The 14440-nt window shown below is 41.4% G+C and overlaps 1 protein-coding gene and 1 long non-coding RNA gene across 8 annotated transcripts in view; one reads left to right on the forward strand and one right to left on the reverse strand.

Annotated features, from left to right (window-relative positions):
- The window catches only part of LOC105483121 (ubiquitin protein ligase E3 component n-recognin 4), a 140140-nt gene that overhangs the window by 40996 nt on the left and 84704 nt on the right, over positions 1-14440 (forward strand). For all 7 annotated transcript variants that reach the window (XM_011743792.3, XM_071099420.1, XM_071099424.1 and 4 more), the window contains exons 27-42: positions 1101-1198; positions 2133-2290; positions 3087-3296; positions 4546-4647; positions 4953-5053; positions 5304-5502; positions 5863-6051; positions 6473-6536; positions 7650-7841; positions 8365-8435; positions 8526-8673; positions 9116-9343; positions 9983-10153; positions 12590-12772; positions 13675-13833; positions 14175-14327. In XM_011743792.3, the coding sequence (XP_011742094.2) occupies positions 1101-1198; positions 2133-2290; positions 3087-3296; positions 4546-4647; positions 4953-5053; positions 5304-5502; positions 5863-6051; positions 6473-6536; positions 7650-7841; positions 8365-8435; positions 8526-8673; positions 9116-9343; positions 9983-10153; positions 12590-12772; positions 13675-13833; positions 14175-14327 (2426 nt within the window). The remainder of the gene's footprint in view (positions 1-1100; positions 1199-2132; positions 2291-3086; positions 3297-4545; positions 4648-4952; positions 5054-5303; positions 5503-5862; positions 6052-6472; positions 6537-7649; positions 7842-8364; positions 8436-8525; positions 8674-9115; positions 9344-9982; positions 10154-12589; positions 12773-13674; positions 13834-14174; positions 14328-14440) is intronic.
- Positions 833-14328, reverse strand: LOC105483120 (uncharacterized). The gene is made up of 3 exons (XR_988048.3): positions 14192-14328; positions 13464-13553; positions 833-1152 (listed from the first exon to the last, which is right to left on the reverse strand). It is a non-coding gene; the product is annotated as an uncharacterized lncRNA (long non-coding RNA).

Consider the following 14440-nt stretch of genomic DNA (forward strand, 5'->3'; position numbering starts at 1 on the left):
TTTGTCTGTTTTGCTCTTCACAGTAACCCTATGAAGTGTTACTTTGATCCCCATTTTACTCATTAGAAATTAGGTCTAGAGAAGTTACTTGTCCAGAATCCTGCATCTTGCAAGTGATGGAGCTGGGATCCAAACCAGGATCTGTTGGTTCTAAAACATAAGGCTATTTTGTCTTTAGCACAGATCTTTGCTCCCCTCCCCTCCCTTTCCCTCCCCTCCTCTCTTCTCTCTTCTCTCGGCAGAGTCTTACTCTGTCGCCCAGGCTGGAGTGCAGTGGTGCTATCACAGCTCACTGCAGCCTTTACCTCCTGTGTTCAAGCAGTCCCCCTGCCGCAGCCTCCCAAGTAGCTGGGATCCTAGGTACATACTACCATACCTGAATAATTTTTAAATTTTTTTGTAGAGATGAGGTCTTGCTATGTTGCCCAGGCTGGTGTTCTTTTTATTTAGAGGGGATAGGAGGATTAGCAAGCTAGTACTTTTGTGCCCGGAAATAATCTCTTTGCTGGGTTAGGAATGATCTGGTAGAAATTTAGGGTGGAAAAATCAAAGGGCTTGATTGGAGTTAAGTACAGTAGTTACCCTTTAAAATTTACAACCGTTTGTATTTTCCTTAATTTCAAGCTTTAAATATTCATTTAACATTCAGATAGTCTCACTTTGTACTGCTCCATTGAGTGCTATTCTTAATGTATGTTATGATCCCTGCCCTTAAGATTTGTCTTAAAGAGAAAAGAGATCAAGAGAAAAGTGACACCTATTTATAGAAGGGGAGCAGATGTTTAATGGTGATTTCAGTCTGACTTGCAATGATTCACCCTCACTTCGCATCTTATTTTCAGTTGTCGTCTTTACTTGCAAGATTAGAAAGTGAATATGATGGGAAATGAAAACCTTACAATTGAGAGTGTTAGCTATTAAGCAATTAACTGGTTCTTGGAAATAGTACTGCTATTGAAATATCCATCTAAGCTATCTTACTAATTATTTTGACAGCCTGGGCTGTACTGTTTCTTTCTGCATTTGGGCTTGGCTTTTAAAATGCTCTGTGTCATTCCTTCTTTCTTGTGATGATTCCTTGTCCTTTCTGTTGCCTCCAGGTCCGACACTGGTTCAGAATTTGCCATCGTCAGTGCAGGCTGTATGTGAGTCCTGGAACAACATCAATACCAATGAATTTCCCAATATTGGATCCTGGGTGAGTCCCTGTCTGTTCCAGGGGTAGAACTACTGAGTGCTAGTCATTCTGTCTTTTGTTCTTAAGCCTAAAGGAATTAGGCTTAAACTAGCTACCAAGAGATCTTCATATACTGCAGTAATATTGGCTATGGCTGAATCAATAATCAATGCATTTAATCACCTAGTTGGTTCTCATATGGCTTTTTGCTTATAAGTTTGTGTTATCAGAAGACAAACCATTTTATTTATTTGAGCCTCAGTTTCTTCACCAATTGAATGTTGGACTGTGACGATTCAGTGTATTGAATGTTAAGTGCCTAGCATATTACCTGGCACATGAATTCCCAATACATGTTAACTCTGTTTCCTTTGTAGGTTATATGTCAGGAACCTGCTCCTTTTGTAACAGTTTTACAGGGTCACTTTTAGCTTCTCTAGGCTTTTAAATACTACTGAGTCTTCTGTCAGTTTACTTGCTCTTTGTATATCCTCTGCTCACACTGCCTCTATTAACAGATTATTCGCTTACTGAAGTTCTTTTGAAAAGCTAAATATTATAGTCTTGTTATCCCTGCTTTATGATCGTGACCTCTGTTTACACCACCCAGAGCTTTAGTAGAGACCAGATGCATTGCAAAATCCAGTTCCTTCTCAGTCATTATAGATAAACAATAGTTTTACTTTAAATATAGTGCGTTATATTATACTCTAATCATTTGAAAGTGGTATTGGATATTCATTGCATTTAACTGTTAACTTTGTACTAATTAAAATTTAACTGCTTCCTTTTCTGTACCCCACTTCTCTTCCCAGCATGAATAACAGTGTATACTGAGTAAGGCTATTGTTTACAAACGTCAGTGGGGTCTTAGTTTATATCAGTTTTTCTCCATGTGAGAATTTTTTCCAGGGTAGATGGTCTATCCATTTACATCTGCTTTGCTTCCTTTCAGCGCAATGCCTTTGCCAATGACACCATCCCTTCAGAGAGTTATATCAGTGCAGTGCAGGCTGCACACCTGGGGACTCTCTGTAGCCAAAGTCTGCCCCTGGCTGCTTCCCTGAAGCACACCCTCCTCTCACTGGTCAGGTTGACTGGAGATCTTATTGTGTGAGTATCTACTACATAGCCCCAAGGACTCTACGTCTGTATTCTATTGTGGTTAAAGAGGGACAGTGAGAGTTTTATAACTATGTAGTAATGCTTTCTTGTATACTTCTTTAGCAAAGAGTACCTGTTGTTTTAAAGTGTGAACACTTACCTAGAGTGATTTTTTAACTTAGATCTGAAAGACAACAGAGTACTTCCTCCTTTCTGTAGTATTTTTCAGAAAAGGCTTGCTGGCTTTAAGACATATTGCAATTTGGAGATGTCTTGGGTTTAAATTTTAAAGTGATAGTGACAGATTATTTGATAATGTTTCTCCAGAATCATAGTGGGATAAATTCCACTATTGTAGGAACCAGGTCAGGCCAATGGAGGGACTACTTTGTCTTCTTATACATAGGTAACAGGTAAAGTCTCATATCATATTGCCCTAAAAGTGATCCAGGTTCCTGGCAGTTCTTCTAGAAGGCTTGTCTGGAATGGAATAGTTGCTTTGGTTTCAGTTAATTTTCTTTGTTGAATATTAGAAAATGCAGCTCATTAATTTGACATTTTAATAAATGGATTTTTCAAGTGAAAATGATTTTTATTTCTGATAAAATAATGAAAAAGAATAATATGAGATTGTATGATGATACCTGTGTATAAAATAGCTATCATGAGAAAAAGACTGTAATAAAGGTCCTTGCGCAATTCCCCTTCCCCTCTCCCCTGGCAAATAATTGAATTACCCTGTCCTTGCTTTGCAGCTTTTTGAAGGAGTGTGTTCACTAACTCGATTTCATTTTCTTTGCTAAAGTTGGTCCGATGAGATGAACCCACCACAGGTCATTCGGACCCTGCTACCACTTCTTTTGGAATCAAGCACTGAGAGTGTTGCTGAGATCAGTAGCAACTCCCTGGAACGTATCTTGGGCCCTGCTGAGTCTGATGAGTTCTTGGCTCGTGTTTATGAGAAGCTGATCACTGGTTGTTACAACATTCTGGCCAATCATGCAGATCCTAACAGGTGAGCTTGATGGAGAACAGTCAGGTTTCCTGTGACCTACTGCTACTATCAGTGAAATGTACCAACACTGCTGCCTTTAGGTCATTAATTAATAGCTTATTGTTTTTGTGTGTGTGTTTTTTTTATTCTGAGATATGGTCTCGCTCTGTCGCCCAGGCTGGAGTGCAGTGGGGCTCACTGCAACCTCTGCCTCCAGGGCTCAAGCAATCCTCCTACCTCAGCCTCCTGAGTAGCTGGGACTACAAGTGCATGCCACCATGCCCAGCTGATTTTTTTTTTTTTTTTTGTGGTAGAGATAGGTTTTGCCATGTTGTGTAGACTGGTCTTGAACTCCTGGGCTCAAGTGATCCTCCTGTCTTGACCTCCCAAAATGCTGGGATTACAGGCGTGAGCCACCACACATGGCCAGCTTATTGTTATTTGTGTTTTTCAGCAGAAAATTCTGTACTTGTGTGCATTCTGCATTAATATGGAAATATGTGAAGAGTTTTTTGGAGTCCTTTTTTGCGATTAATTCTTAGGAATAGACATTAAGAAAATGGAAGACTTAAATGTTTAGATTTGGAGACTTAAAATTGTTTTTAATGATTATCAAGTGCTGCTCTGGCTCTGATGAGATGTACAGAGGAGCTCACTGAAATTCGTTTCTAAAATTTGGTGATCGTGCCACTGAAATGAGTGTGGAATGGGCAGTCCCACAGCATAGCTGTACCTTGGTAGTTTAGGCCACATTGCTGTAGATGAGCTGTAAAGAAAATTCTGTTTCCTTTTCACCCCACTGAGAATTATACAAATGAAGGCGCCACATGTTGGAATTTCCTGTCTCTTTGTTGTTGAGTAGTCCAGATTTTCATCAAGGATTCCTTTTATTCCCTTTCTCCTCTTTTCTTTTTCTTTTTAACAGATAAATAATTCCAGACACTTTTAGCTGTGTGGAAATGATTTGTCCAAAGTGTCTTTTTCCCTAAATCACTGGCAGATCTGGATTAGGACCAAGTTTTAGATGCCTTTCCTGTTCAATTTCCTAGGAAAGAGGATAGAAAAATAAAGTTGAGAGGCTGCTATTAATTCAGTAAATGTGTATTGAACACCTACTTTGTGCCAGGCTTTATGTTAAGCTTTGCCAAAACAAAATTGGACATTGCCATCAAGGTCAAACAGGCAAACTTTGGATTTTAATAAATCACCATGAGGAGGACATTGAAACAGGTCTTAATACTGGTGGTTAAGTTTTCCATTTGATCCTCAGTGGACTGGATGAATCCATCCTGGAGGAATGTCTCCAGTACTTGGAAAAGCAGCTGGAAAGCAGCCAGGCCCGTAAAGCTATGGAGGAGTTTTTCTCTGACAGGTGAGCTGTGTTTTGCTTTATTCCGTAAATATTTTTTGAATGCCTCTTGAAAGTAAGGAGCTATATATGTTGATTTAGGTACTTATTATCAGCAATATTTAAGGCCTGTTTAGGTGTCTGCACTTTGGGGAGTTAACTGCTGACTCCTTGGGGTTATTGGTGAGGGGGTTAATTTCATGAATGCTTTGTGTCATTGACTCATAAGTGGCCATTTTCCCCAGAGGAGATGAGATTGTGAAGAAAGGATGCTTTTTATGTGAGGCTTTAATGTGATTCTTCCATTTTTCTCCCCTCCTGCCTCCCAGTGGAGAACTTGTACAGATCATGATGGCAACAGCCAATGAGAACCTCTCTGCTAAATTCTGTAACCGAGTTTTGAAATTCTTCACCAAACTCTTCCAGCTGAGTGAGTGACAGCTTTTAGTAATCTTCTTATGGGAACTTTGATGTCCGGCAAATACTGTGCATATCTTCTGCCTGAGTTTAACTACAGCATGAAAATGCTAACAAGTGGAGAGAATCCCTCAGAGAAAGTTTGGAAGGAAGTTGAAAACTTGCTTTGAAGCCATTTCTCCTCTTCCTGGCTCACAATTTGCCCCTTCTTTCCCTTCCTCTTGCCCTTCTTTATTGACCCTGGCCTCTTGTTCTGCTCCTAGCTGAGAAGAGCCCTAACCCAAGCCTGTTGCATCTCTGCGGCTCCCTGGCACAGCTGGCCTGTGTGGAGCCTGTGCGCCTGCAGGCCTGGCTCACCCGCATGACTACATCACCCCCAAAAGATTCTGATCAGCTGGATGTAATTCAGGAGAATCGGCAGCTGCTGCAGTTACTGACCACATACATTGTTCGGGAAAACAGGTAGAACAACTACATTTCTGTCGTGTTTCCTTAGCAACCCCAGAAATACGTTGATATTTGCAGTTGTCTTTTCTTCAGGCACCAGTCTTAGCTTTTTCAACATTTTCATATCTACCTCTTTCTAGACTCAAGGATTCTAGTGTATGTAGCTCCTTGATTTTTTTCCCATGGGAAAACTTGGAATGACTTGGCCTGTTAGTTACAACCTGAATGAAATGTTTTATGCTCTACTAGCCCAAGTCCAAAACTGGGATTGGTATTGTAGTTATGTATATAATGTTTAATTTAAAACTTGTTTTATAACACACAGAATGAGATTCCTGTTGATTATTCACCAACTTGCTCTTTCTTTTCTCCTAGCCAAGTTGGGGAAGGTGTGTGTGCTGTTCTTCTGGGCACCCTGACTCCCATGGCAACAGAGATGCTGGCCAACGGTGATGGGACTGGCTTCCCTGAACTTATGGTTGTGATGGCCACTCTGGCCAGTGCAGGCCAAGGTGCTGGTCACCTTCAGCTTCATAATGCTGCTGTGGATTGGCTGAGCAGATGGTAAGATGCTGAAATTGTATCTGTAGGTTACAACATTGATCTTGGAGAAGTGGGTTACTTTCTTTATAGCTCAAAGTGAGTATAGAAGAAATTTGAATCTCTGCCCTTTTATTGGAGTTTGGGGTACGGGTAGCAAATAGCTCTGTTCACTTTAGACTTCGTCTTCATCATTTTCTTAGTAGAGTTTCCTATTCATTGTTCCCAAGAGAACTCTTGGGGAAAGTATGCCAAGTGTTAACGATAATTCTAAGGCCAGAGCACCCCAAGCTATGTAACTATATAGTACTTATGGAGTTTTTTAAGAATGCTTCTGCTTCCCAGTGTCCTCAGATTGATTCAAAGTTAATAAAGATGCTTCATTTCTTTGGTTTCTTAGATGATTTTTTGTCTCCTCTTTCCCCTCTTTTTTTCTTTGGGACAGCAAGAAATATCTGTCACAGAAGAATGTGGTTGAAAAACTGAATGCCAATGTAATGCATGGAAAGGTAAGAAAAGTGAGGAATGACAATGGGGGGTAAAAGGAAAGATGATTCTCACATCTGTGGTCAGGTGGAAGTCTCTTGTTCCTATTGAGTTCTGTGCCCGGCTAGCCTACCAAGGATAAGGCTGATAATCTCGAAGATCTAGAAGTGTGTAATTGCTAACTGTGTGCCTTTAGGCATCTTTTGGCTGGCAAGAAGTGATGGGAAGGAAATATACTGGTAAATAAACAGACAGAATCTTTCTTAAAACGTAGAGTTCCTGCCATCCTAAGATATTGGAATGTTATGGGAAAGTGTCTCCCTGCTCAGGCCTTGGAACTGTGCCACTCTGAGTCAGTGTTATAAGAGGCCAAATACGGCCTCCTCAGCTCTAGTCCAGATGCTAAGCTTTGTTTAATTTGCCTGAAGGTTCTGGTTACTCTGGTGAGAAAAGGGGTTTGAAATTGACAGAAATCCTGCATTCAGGCATTTTCTTCTCCTGCCCAACCCATGAACTGGCATAGGTGGCTAGGAACAGATAACTAGCCTCTGAGAACCACTGTGGTACCATTCATTACTCCCTCCTTACTTGCTGATCTTTATCCTTTCAGCACTGACATGTCAGAGTGCAGAGCAAAGGAACTTAGAAATCTGAGTCTTTGGTGCCAATTCATTGGGTTTTCTAGGCAAGCATGAACTATCTGCACTGATTTGCTAGAATTTTTTTTCTCTTGATTTCTGAAGCTATTCCTCTCCTGCATTACTTTAAAGCCTGATAATTAAAATGACTTTCACTTAATGGTTAAAAAATGCTAATGTTAGGGGCAGAATGCTTCATACTCTAATCTGGTCTTTTCTTGAGTGATTTTAATCTGTTTTTACTCTATTCTTCTAATTTCAATCCTACTTCATCTTACAAGACTTTGTAAAGAGCTGTCTTTGTGCTTAAGAATGAAGGAATACATGTTACTTCAGTACAATTGACTGACCAGCTACGTGGGGACGGAGTGGTAAAAGCTGGTTAATAGATAATAAAAACACACTGTTTTTCTTCTCTGCTTTCATACCATTTCCGTGATCTTGAGCTTTATTTGAAAACATGGAGAATCTGAAGTTTCTGTGGGGCTTCTCTTGCAGCATGTGATGATCTTGGAGTGCACATGCCATATCATGTCTTACTTGGCTGATGTCACGAACGCCCTGAGCCAGAGTAATGGTCAAGGCCCAAGTCATCTCTCAGTGGATGGGGAAGAGCGGGCCATTGAAGTAGACTCAGACTGGGTGGAGGAGTTGGCGGTGGAAGAGGAAGATTCCCAGGCTGAGGATTCAGTAAGTACTAAGTAATCTCGAACTTAACCTTTCAAGGTAATGACTGACTGGCATGGTACCAAGCTTTTGGGCTCTTTTCTCCAGCCTCCTGTGAGCTTCAAAACTTCCTAGACCTTGTTGCTGCCAGACCCCAATTTTCTAGGCCTTCAGAGCAAGGCATGGGGATCTAATCTCTTGTGGAAAGGACTTTTTCATAAACTTTTTCCAGAGTCCCTTGTCCTGCTTTGTCAGTCTTTAATTCCAAATGGAATTTTAGGGATAAGTTCTTCATGGGGGTAGTGGAAGCTCCCATATAGAGAAAGCATAAGATGTTTTTTTCTTAACCACAAACCCCTAAGGTCTCACTCACCTGAAATAACAACAGATTTTCAGCGAGCTAGCTATTTCCAGTTGTGGTAGATTTCCACTGGTCATTTGTGAGTCAATTTTTCACCCCCCCGTAGAGTGTTGAGGCACATGTGTTTTTGTGGGTGTTTATATACAGGGGTATATTTCGAATTAAAAAGACTTCTTATTTTTGAAGGATGAAGATTCTCTTTGCAATAAACTCTGCACTTTTACGATTACACAGAAAGAATTCATGAACCAGCATTGGTAAGAGTAGTTCTTCCTTTAAGGTGAAGATTTGCTGGGCACCGAATATTGGGACTTCTGAGCTTATTTGCTGGTTCTTGTTCTTTGCAGGTACCACTGTCACACCTGCAAAATGGTGGATGGGGTGGGTGTCTGCACAGTGTGTGCTAAGGTGTGCCACAAGGATCATGAGATTTCCTATGCCAAGTATGGATCCTTCTTCTGTGACTGTGGAGCCAAGGAAGATGGCAGCTGTTTGGTGAGAGGACCCTCCCTGAGCTGTAAAGGGTGGCTTGTTCGTGACATGGGATTACTGAAGCCGAACTGGAAAATTCCCATCACCTCTAGGATACCTGAGTCTAGGAAGATGTTCCAGCTCACTCATTGATGATCTGTACAGTTGGTGGCCTAAGCATTTCATTTAGAATATCAGAACCAGCAAATTCCTTAGAGATCTTGTAGTTCATTTTTCCTAAGACCTCCCCACAATTTCAGATGTTATAATAAGGCCTGATACTGTGAGTGGATAAAGAAGTTAGATACTAGGTGAATATTGTGAAGATCAGAATTTAGGCTTTTGGATAACATTGAAATGCTTAGCCAGTTTCTTCTTTGGGTCAGATTTTCTTCAGAGATCTCAGGCAGTATTTCCTCTGTGCTTGAGGCAAGAACTTAGGGACTCTGACGTGTTCTGTCCCTAGGCACTGGTGAAGAGAACTCCTAGCAGTGGCATGAGCTCTACCATGAAGGAGTCAGCATTTCAGAGTGAACCCAGGATTTCAGAGAGTTTAGTGCGTCATGCCAGCACCTCACCAGCTGACAAAGCCAAGGTTACCATCAGTGATGGAAAGGTTGCTGACGAAGAGAAGCCCAAGAAGAGCAGCCTCTGCCGCACAGTAGAGGGCTGCCGGGAAGAATTACAGAACCAGGTGGGGCAGACTGATGCTCCCTAGTAAGCAGACAGAGTTCAGAGCCTGCTGAACTGGTATGAGAGTAAACAATGCACATGGCTCCCCTTGCAACTCATTTTCTCCTTTACCCATTTTCATAGTGTGAATACAAATACTATGTATTGTCATCACAAGGGAAGGATTTATGACTGAGCACTATTAGGCATATTATGGGGGGTGATGGAAGCATAAATTTTAGTTGTGTCATACTCTAGAGTACCCTTTCTTGGCCAGGGTTCCTTATCTGAAACACAGAAAACAAAATACAAAATGATTTGAGGGTTTATATTCCCAATTTTCCCAAGGATGGTACAAAACCCAAACCATTCTAGATACATAGGAGAGAAGTTAGCTCATTTCATATGAGGGATGCCTTTGCGCATTAGGATATCTGTGCAGGACCCCTGGTTTAGAAAGATTGCTCTGGAGTTAGTAGCACAAATGCATATTGATTGGAATCAATGCCAGGAGTTTGAGAATGAGAAGATGGCTAGTATATCAAACTGGAAGTGAAGTAGCTGGATTCTGAAGGAAGTTACTGGCAAGATGATTGTTAGGAGTATTATCCATTGTTTTTCTTTTTTTTTTTCACTTGTGTATTTTTTCTGTTTTTCTCAGGCCAATTTCTCCTTCGCTCCTCTCGTGTTAGACATGCTTAATTTCCTTATGGATGCCATTCAGACCAACTTCCAGCAAGCTTCAGCTGTCGGGAGCAGCAGCCGTGCTCAGCAAGCCCTCAGTGAGCTGCACACAGTGGAGAAGGCAGTGGAGATGACAGACCAGCTGATGGTGAGTGTCTTGGGCCATGACGTTTGGTGGCTGTGGGAACCAACAAATTTGTTGAGATCCCAAAGTGTGCTAGATGGTCTGAGGAGTATACTTAGAGCAGTTGATCCTTGGCCGTCCAAAACTTAGAATCTAAGACATCATGACATGCCCAGAACATATTATGAACAGTGTAAAAATCAGCATATGAGGTGTGGCTTCAAAAGAAGAGAACTGGCCAAGGGTGTGCCTATTATCCCAGCACTTTGGGATGCCCAAAGCAGGTGGATTGCTTGAGCCTGGGAGTTTAAGACCAGCCTTGGCAACATGGTGAAACCTCATCTCTACCCCAAAAAACACACAAAAAATTTAGCTTGGTGTGGTGACGCAGCAACTACAGTCCCAGCTACTCGGAAGGCTAATGTGGGAGGATCACTTGAGCCCAGGAGGTTGCAATGAGCTGAGATCATAGCACTGTACTCCAGCCTGGGTGACAGAGTGAGACTCTGTCTCCAAAAAAGGAGTGGGGCTGGGGAATCCAGGGTCATTTTGGCCAACGAAGAGAATAAATCTCCTTTTTAGTTCATATAAATATATGAATCCCCAAGAGGTGGGGAATTCCATTTTGGAGCAACTAGAATAGTAGAGAGTTTTTATTTTTAGAAAATAGAACTTTATTGTATCTTCTCTAAAGTTCATCTAACTTGCAAAATAATGTTTGTCCTTTTTTGCATATAGTCCTTTAGATAACTTTCCTTTAGTTTCTCATGTCACATTGGTTATAAGGTATAAGTCATTATTGACTTTAAAACCTGCTGCTCAGCACTGAATATATGACTTCTGATGTGGCCTTCCTGGCCTTTTTTAGCAGCAGAGTTAAGTAATAGAAAGTAAAGTGGTGGCAATTCCAAAAAGGAAGTGAACAAATATTGTGAATGAGATACATGAATAGATCTCATAAATTGGCTGTTTTTTTTTTTTTTTTGAAGGCGGAGTCTTGCTCTGTCACCTAAGCTGGAGTGCAGTGGCATGATCTCAGCTCACTGCAACCTCTGCCTCCCTGGTTCCGGCGATTCTCATGCCTCATTCAGCCTCCTGAGTAGCTGAGACTGAAGGTGCGCACCACCATGCCTGGCTAATTTTTGTATTTTTAGTAGAGAGAGGATTTCACCATGTTGCTCACAATTGTCTCAAACAACTGTGTTCAAGTGATTTGCCCCCTTGGCCTCCCAAAGTGCTGGGATTATAGTTGTGAGCCACCATTCCCAGCCAAAGTTGGCTGTTTTTTGTTTTTCGTTTTTTTCTTTTGAGACAGAGTCTCGCTCTGTCACCAGGCTGGAGTGCAGTGGAAGGATCTCAGCTCACCATAACCTCTGCCTCCTGGGTTCAAGTGATTCTCCTGCCTCAGCTTCCGGAGTAGCTGGGATTACAGGCGTGTGCCACCACGCCTGACTAATTTTTATAATTGTGGTAGAGACGAGGTTTCACCATGTTGGTCAGGCTGGTCTCGAACTCCTGACCTCATGATCCGCCCACTTCAGCCTCCCAGAGTGCTGGGATTACAGGCGTGAGCCACCGCGCACAACAAAAGTTGGCTGTTTTTAAGGGAATAATAGTCAGTTGGAAATATACACGTACATACACATATATATTCTGGCATTTTATTAAAATCAGTCACAGTTTTTGCCAGGTGCAGTGGCTCATGCCTGTAATCCCAACACTGGGAGGCTGAGGTAGGCAAATCACTTGACCAGAGAAGTTCGAGACCATCCTGGGCAACATGGTGAAACCCTGTCTCTATAAAAAATATACAAAAATAATTAGCCAGGTGTGGTGGTTCATGCCTGTGGTCTCAGCTACCTGGGAGGCTGAGGCAGGAGGATTGCTTGAACCTGGGAATTCGAGGCTGTAGTGAGCTGATATCACATGACTGCACTCACCACTGAACTCCAACCTGGGTGACAGAGTGAAACCCTGTCTCAAAAAAAAAAATAAAATAAAATTAGTCACAGTTGTATTTGATATTCTTGGAATTAAAAGAAGTCGTAAGATCAGTCACACTGTTAGAGCGTTGGTTTTTAGATATTAAAGATGAAGCGAAAAAATACTTGGGTTGGGGACCCATCAAGTTGCTGATTTTTATGTTGCCAGGTTAGATCAATGAAAAAAAAAAATCATCTGTCACCACAATTTGTAAGAGATTGGACATTTTAACATTTTTTTTAAAAGACCAGTACTTTGTATTTAAGTTTAGCTTTATGAAAACATTTACTATGTTATTCTTAATGGATTATTAATAACTTTTAACAAATTTACCCAGCCATCCATGGTTTGAAGGCTGAAATCACTGCTTTTGGATGACTCCATGGTGCAGTGTCTCAGTCTCATGAATAGTGCATGAATCCACTTGATTTTATTTGCTTCATTACTGCCCGCTTTCTCTGCTTCTTTCTTTGCCAGGTTCCCACCTTAGGCTCCCAGGAAGGTGCCTTTGAGAATGTGCGGATGAATTACAGTGGAGACCAGGGCCAGACCATCCGGCAGCTGATCAGCGCTCATGTGCTCAGGCGGGTGGCTATGTGTGTGCTCTCCTCTCCCCATGGGCGCCGCCAACATTTGGCTGTCAGCCATGAGAAGGGCAAGGTGGGTCCTCCAATTCTTGTGCACTTACTTTAGGTCATATTGTCTTAAATGCTAAGCAAAACAACTTGATGACCACGTTCGGATTAGCCCTCTGTGGGAAAAAGTCCGTTGGGTTCTAAGAATGCTTTAGGGACAGATCTTGTTGAGCTTTTCAAATACTTGGACCCCGAGTTGATTTGATTAGACCTAGAGCTGGTATGACTAGGATAGACTGTTTCTAATTAGTGAATTTCCACTCAAAACGTATTCTTCAAGCCCTCAGGAAAAAGTAATGACTAGCAGTTACCTAGGACAGGTTGACTCCCAGTCTTGCCCTGTTTGGTCACTCTGGCAGGCATAAGCCGAGAGACAAAAGTTTTCTTTTGGAATAGGAATACTCAGTGTTGCTTATGTAGTCCTGCCCTGCCTTCCCAGCTCTGTTAAGGATATAAGTAAATTTGTATTGTTTTATAGAGCTTGTAGAAGTTGGAAGAATGCTAGGTATCTTAACTCACACTTTTCTGTATTCTGGCCTCTCCATCACCACTAATATAGTTTTCACTTTTAAGTGAAAATATGGATACTCCTTAAAACAACTCTAAAATCATTTTAAAAACAGTTCCATGGAAAACTAGAAAAGGACAGTGGTACATAGGTATTCTTAAACTATTTTGTGAAAACTTTATAAAGAGAAATTGTTTTCATTACTTACCTGTTCTGTCCTCCATGGAAAGACATTCCGTGGCTTTTAGTCAGGAGAAATAGAGATTAATATTGATCTAGGATTTTCTACTAGACTTATCTGTAAAACAAAAGAAAAAAGTGTGCAACCTGTTACCCCTATTGAAAGAGTTTTTGTTACTTGCTTGGACTTCTCTGAGAGGACCAGGAGTAAGAATAAATTGGTCATTGTTCCTTTGCAGATCACTGTTCTGCAGCTCTCTGCACTCCTGAAGCAAGCGGATTCCAGCAAAAGGAAGTTGACTCTGACCCGCTTGGCTTCTGCCCCAGTTCCTTTTACTGTGTTGAGCCTCACAGGAAATCCCTGCAAGGAAGACTACTTGGCAGTTTGTGGGCTAAAGGTAAAAATCCTGATCTAGGTTTTGATCCTTGAGCTGTAGATTCTAGTCATCTTCTCTCCCCTGTTCTCAGAACTACTTTTTCTTATTCATTGTTGAGATTAAAACTTAAAACCTACTGAAATGCAAAAGGAATTTTTCTTTGAATTTCTCCCAGATCTTTCAGATTTCTCCAATATTGAAACTAATGTTTGTGTTCATGAAACCTGAATGTTACTAGACAGTCTAAATACTCTCTGAAGGCAGGGGATATTAGAGAAAAAAGGGAACGTCAGAACTCTGAAATGAATTAGCCCACTTTCCAGATCATCTTTTCACCATTTTGTTCCTTAAACATTATCCAGGACTGCCATGTGCTCACCTTTAGTAGCTCAGGCTCTGTTTCGGATCACTTGGTTTTGCACCCTCAGTTGGCAACGGGGAACTTCATCATCAAAGCCGTGTGGTTACCTGGTTCACAGACCGAGTTAGCAATTGTCACTGCGGACTTTGTTAAGGTACAGTTACAGTTCTTTGTTGATATGGTTCTAGAATTTTTCTACTTTTAAATCTAGAATCATTATGTGCTAGCTTCTCCCAGAAGTTAAAAAATCAACGGGGTGCCATGAGT

The sequence above is a fragment of the Macaca nemestrina genome, chromosome 1 (assembly GCF_043159975.1).
Source record: "Macaca nemestrina isolate mMacNem1 chromosome 1, mMacNem.hap1, whole genome shotgun sequence".
NCBI classification, from domain to species: domain Eukaryota; kingdom Metazoa; phylum Chordata; class Mammalia; order Primates; family Cercopithecidae; genus Macaca; species Macaca nemestrina.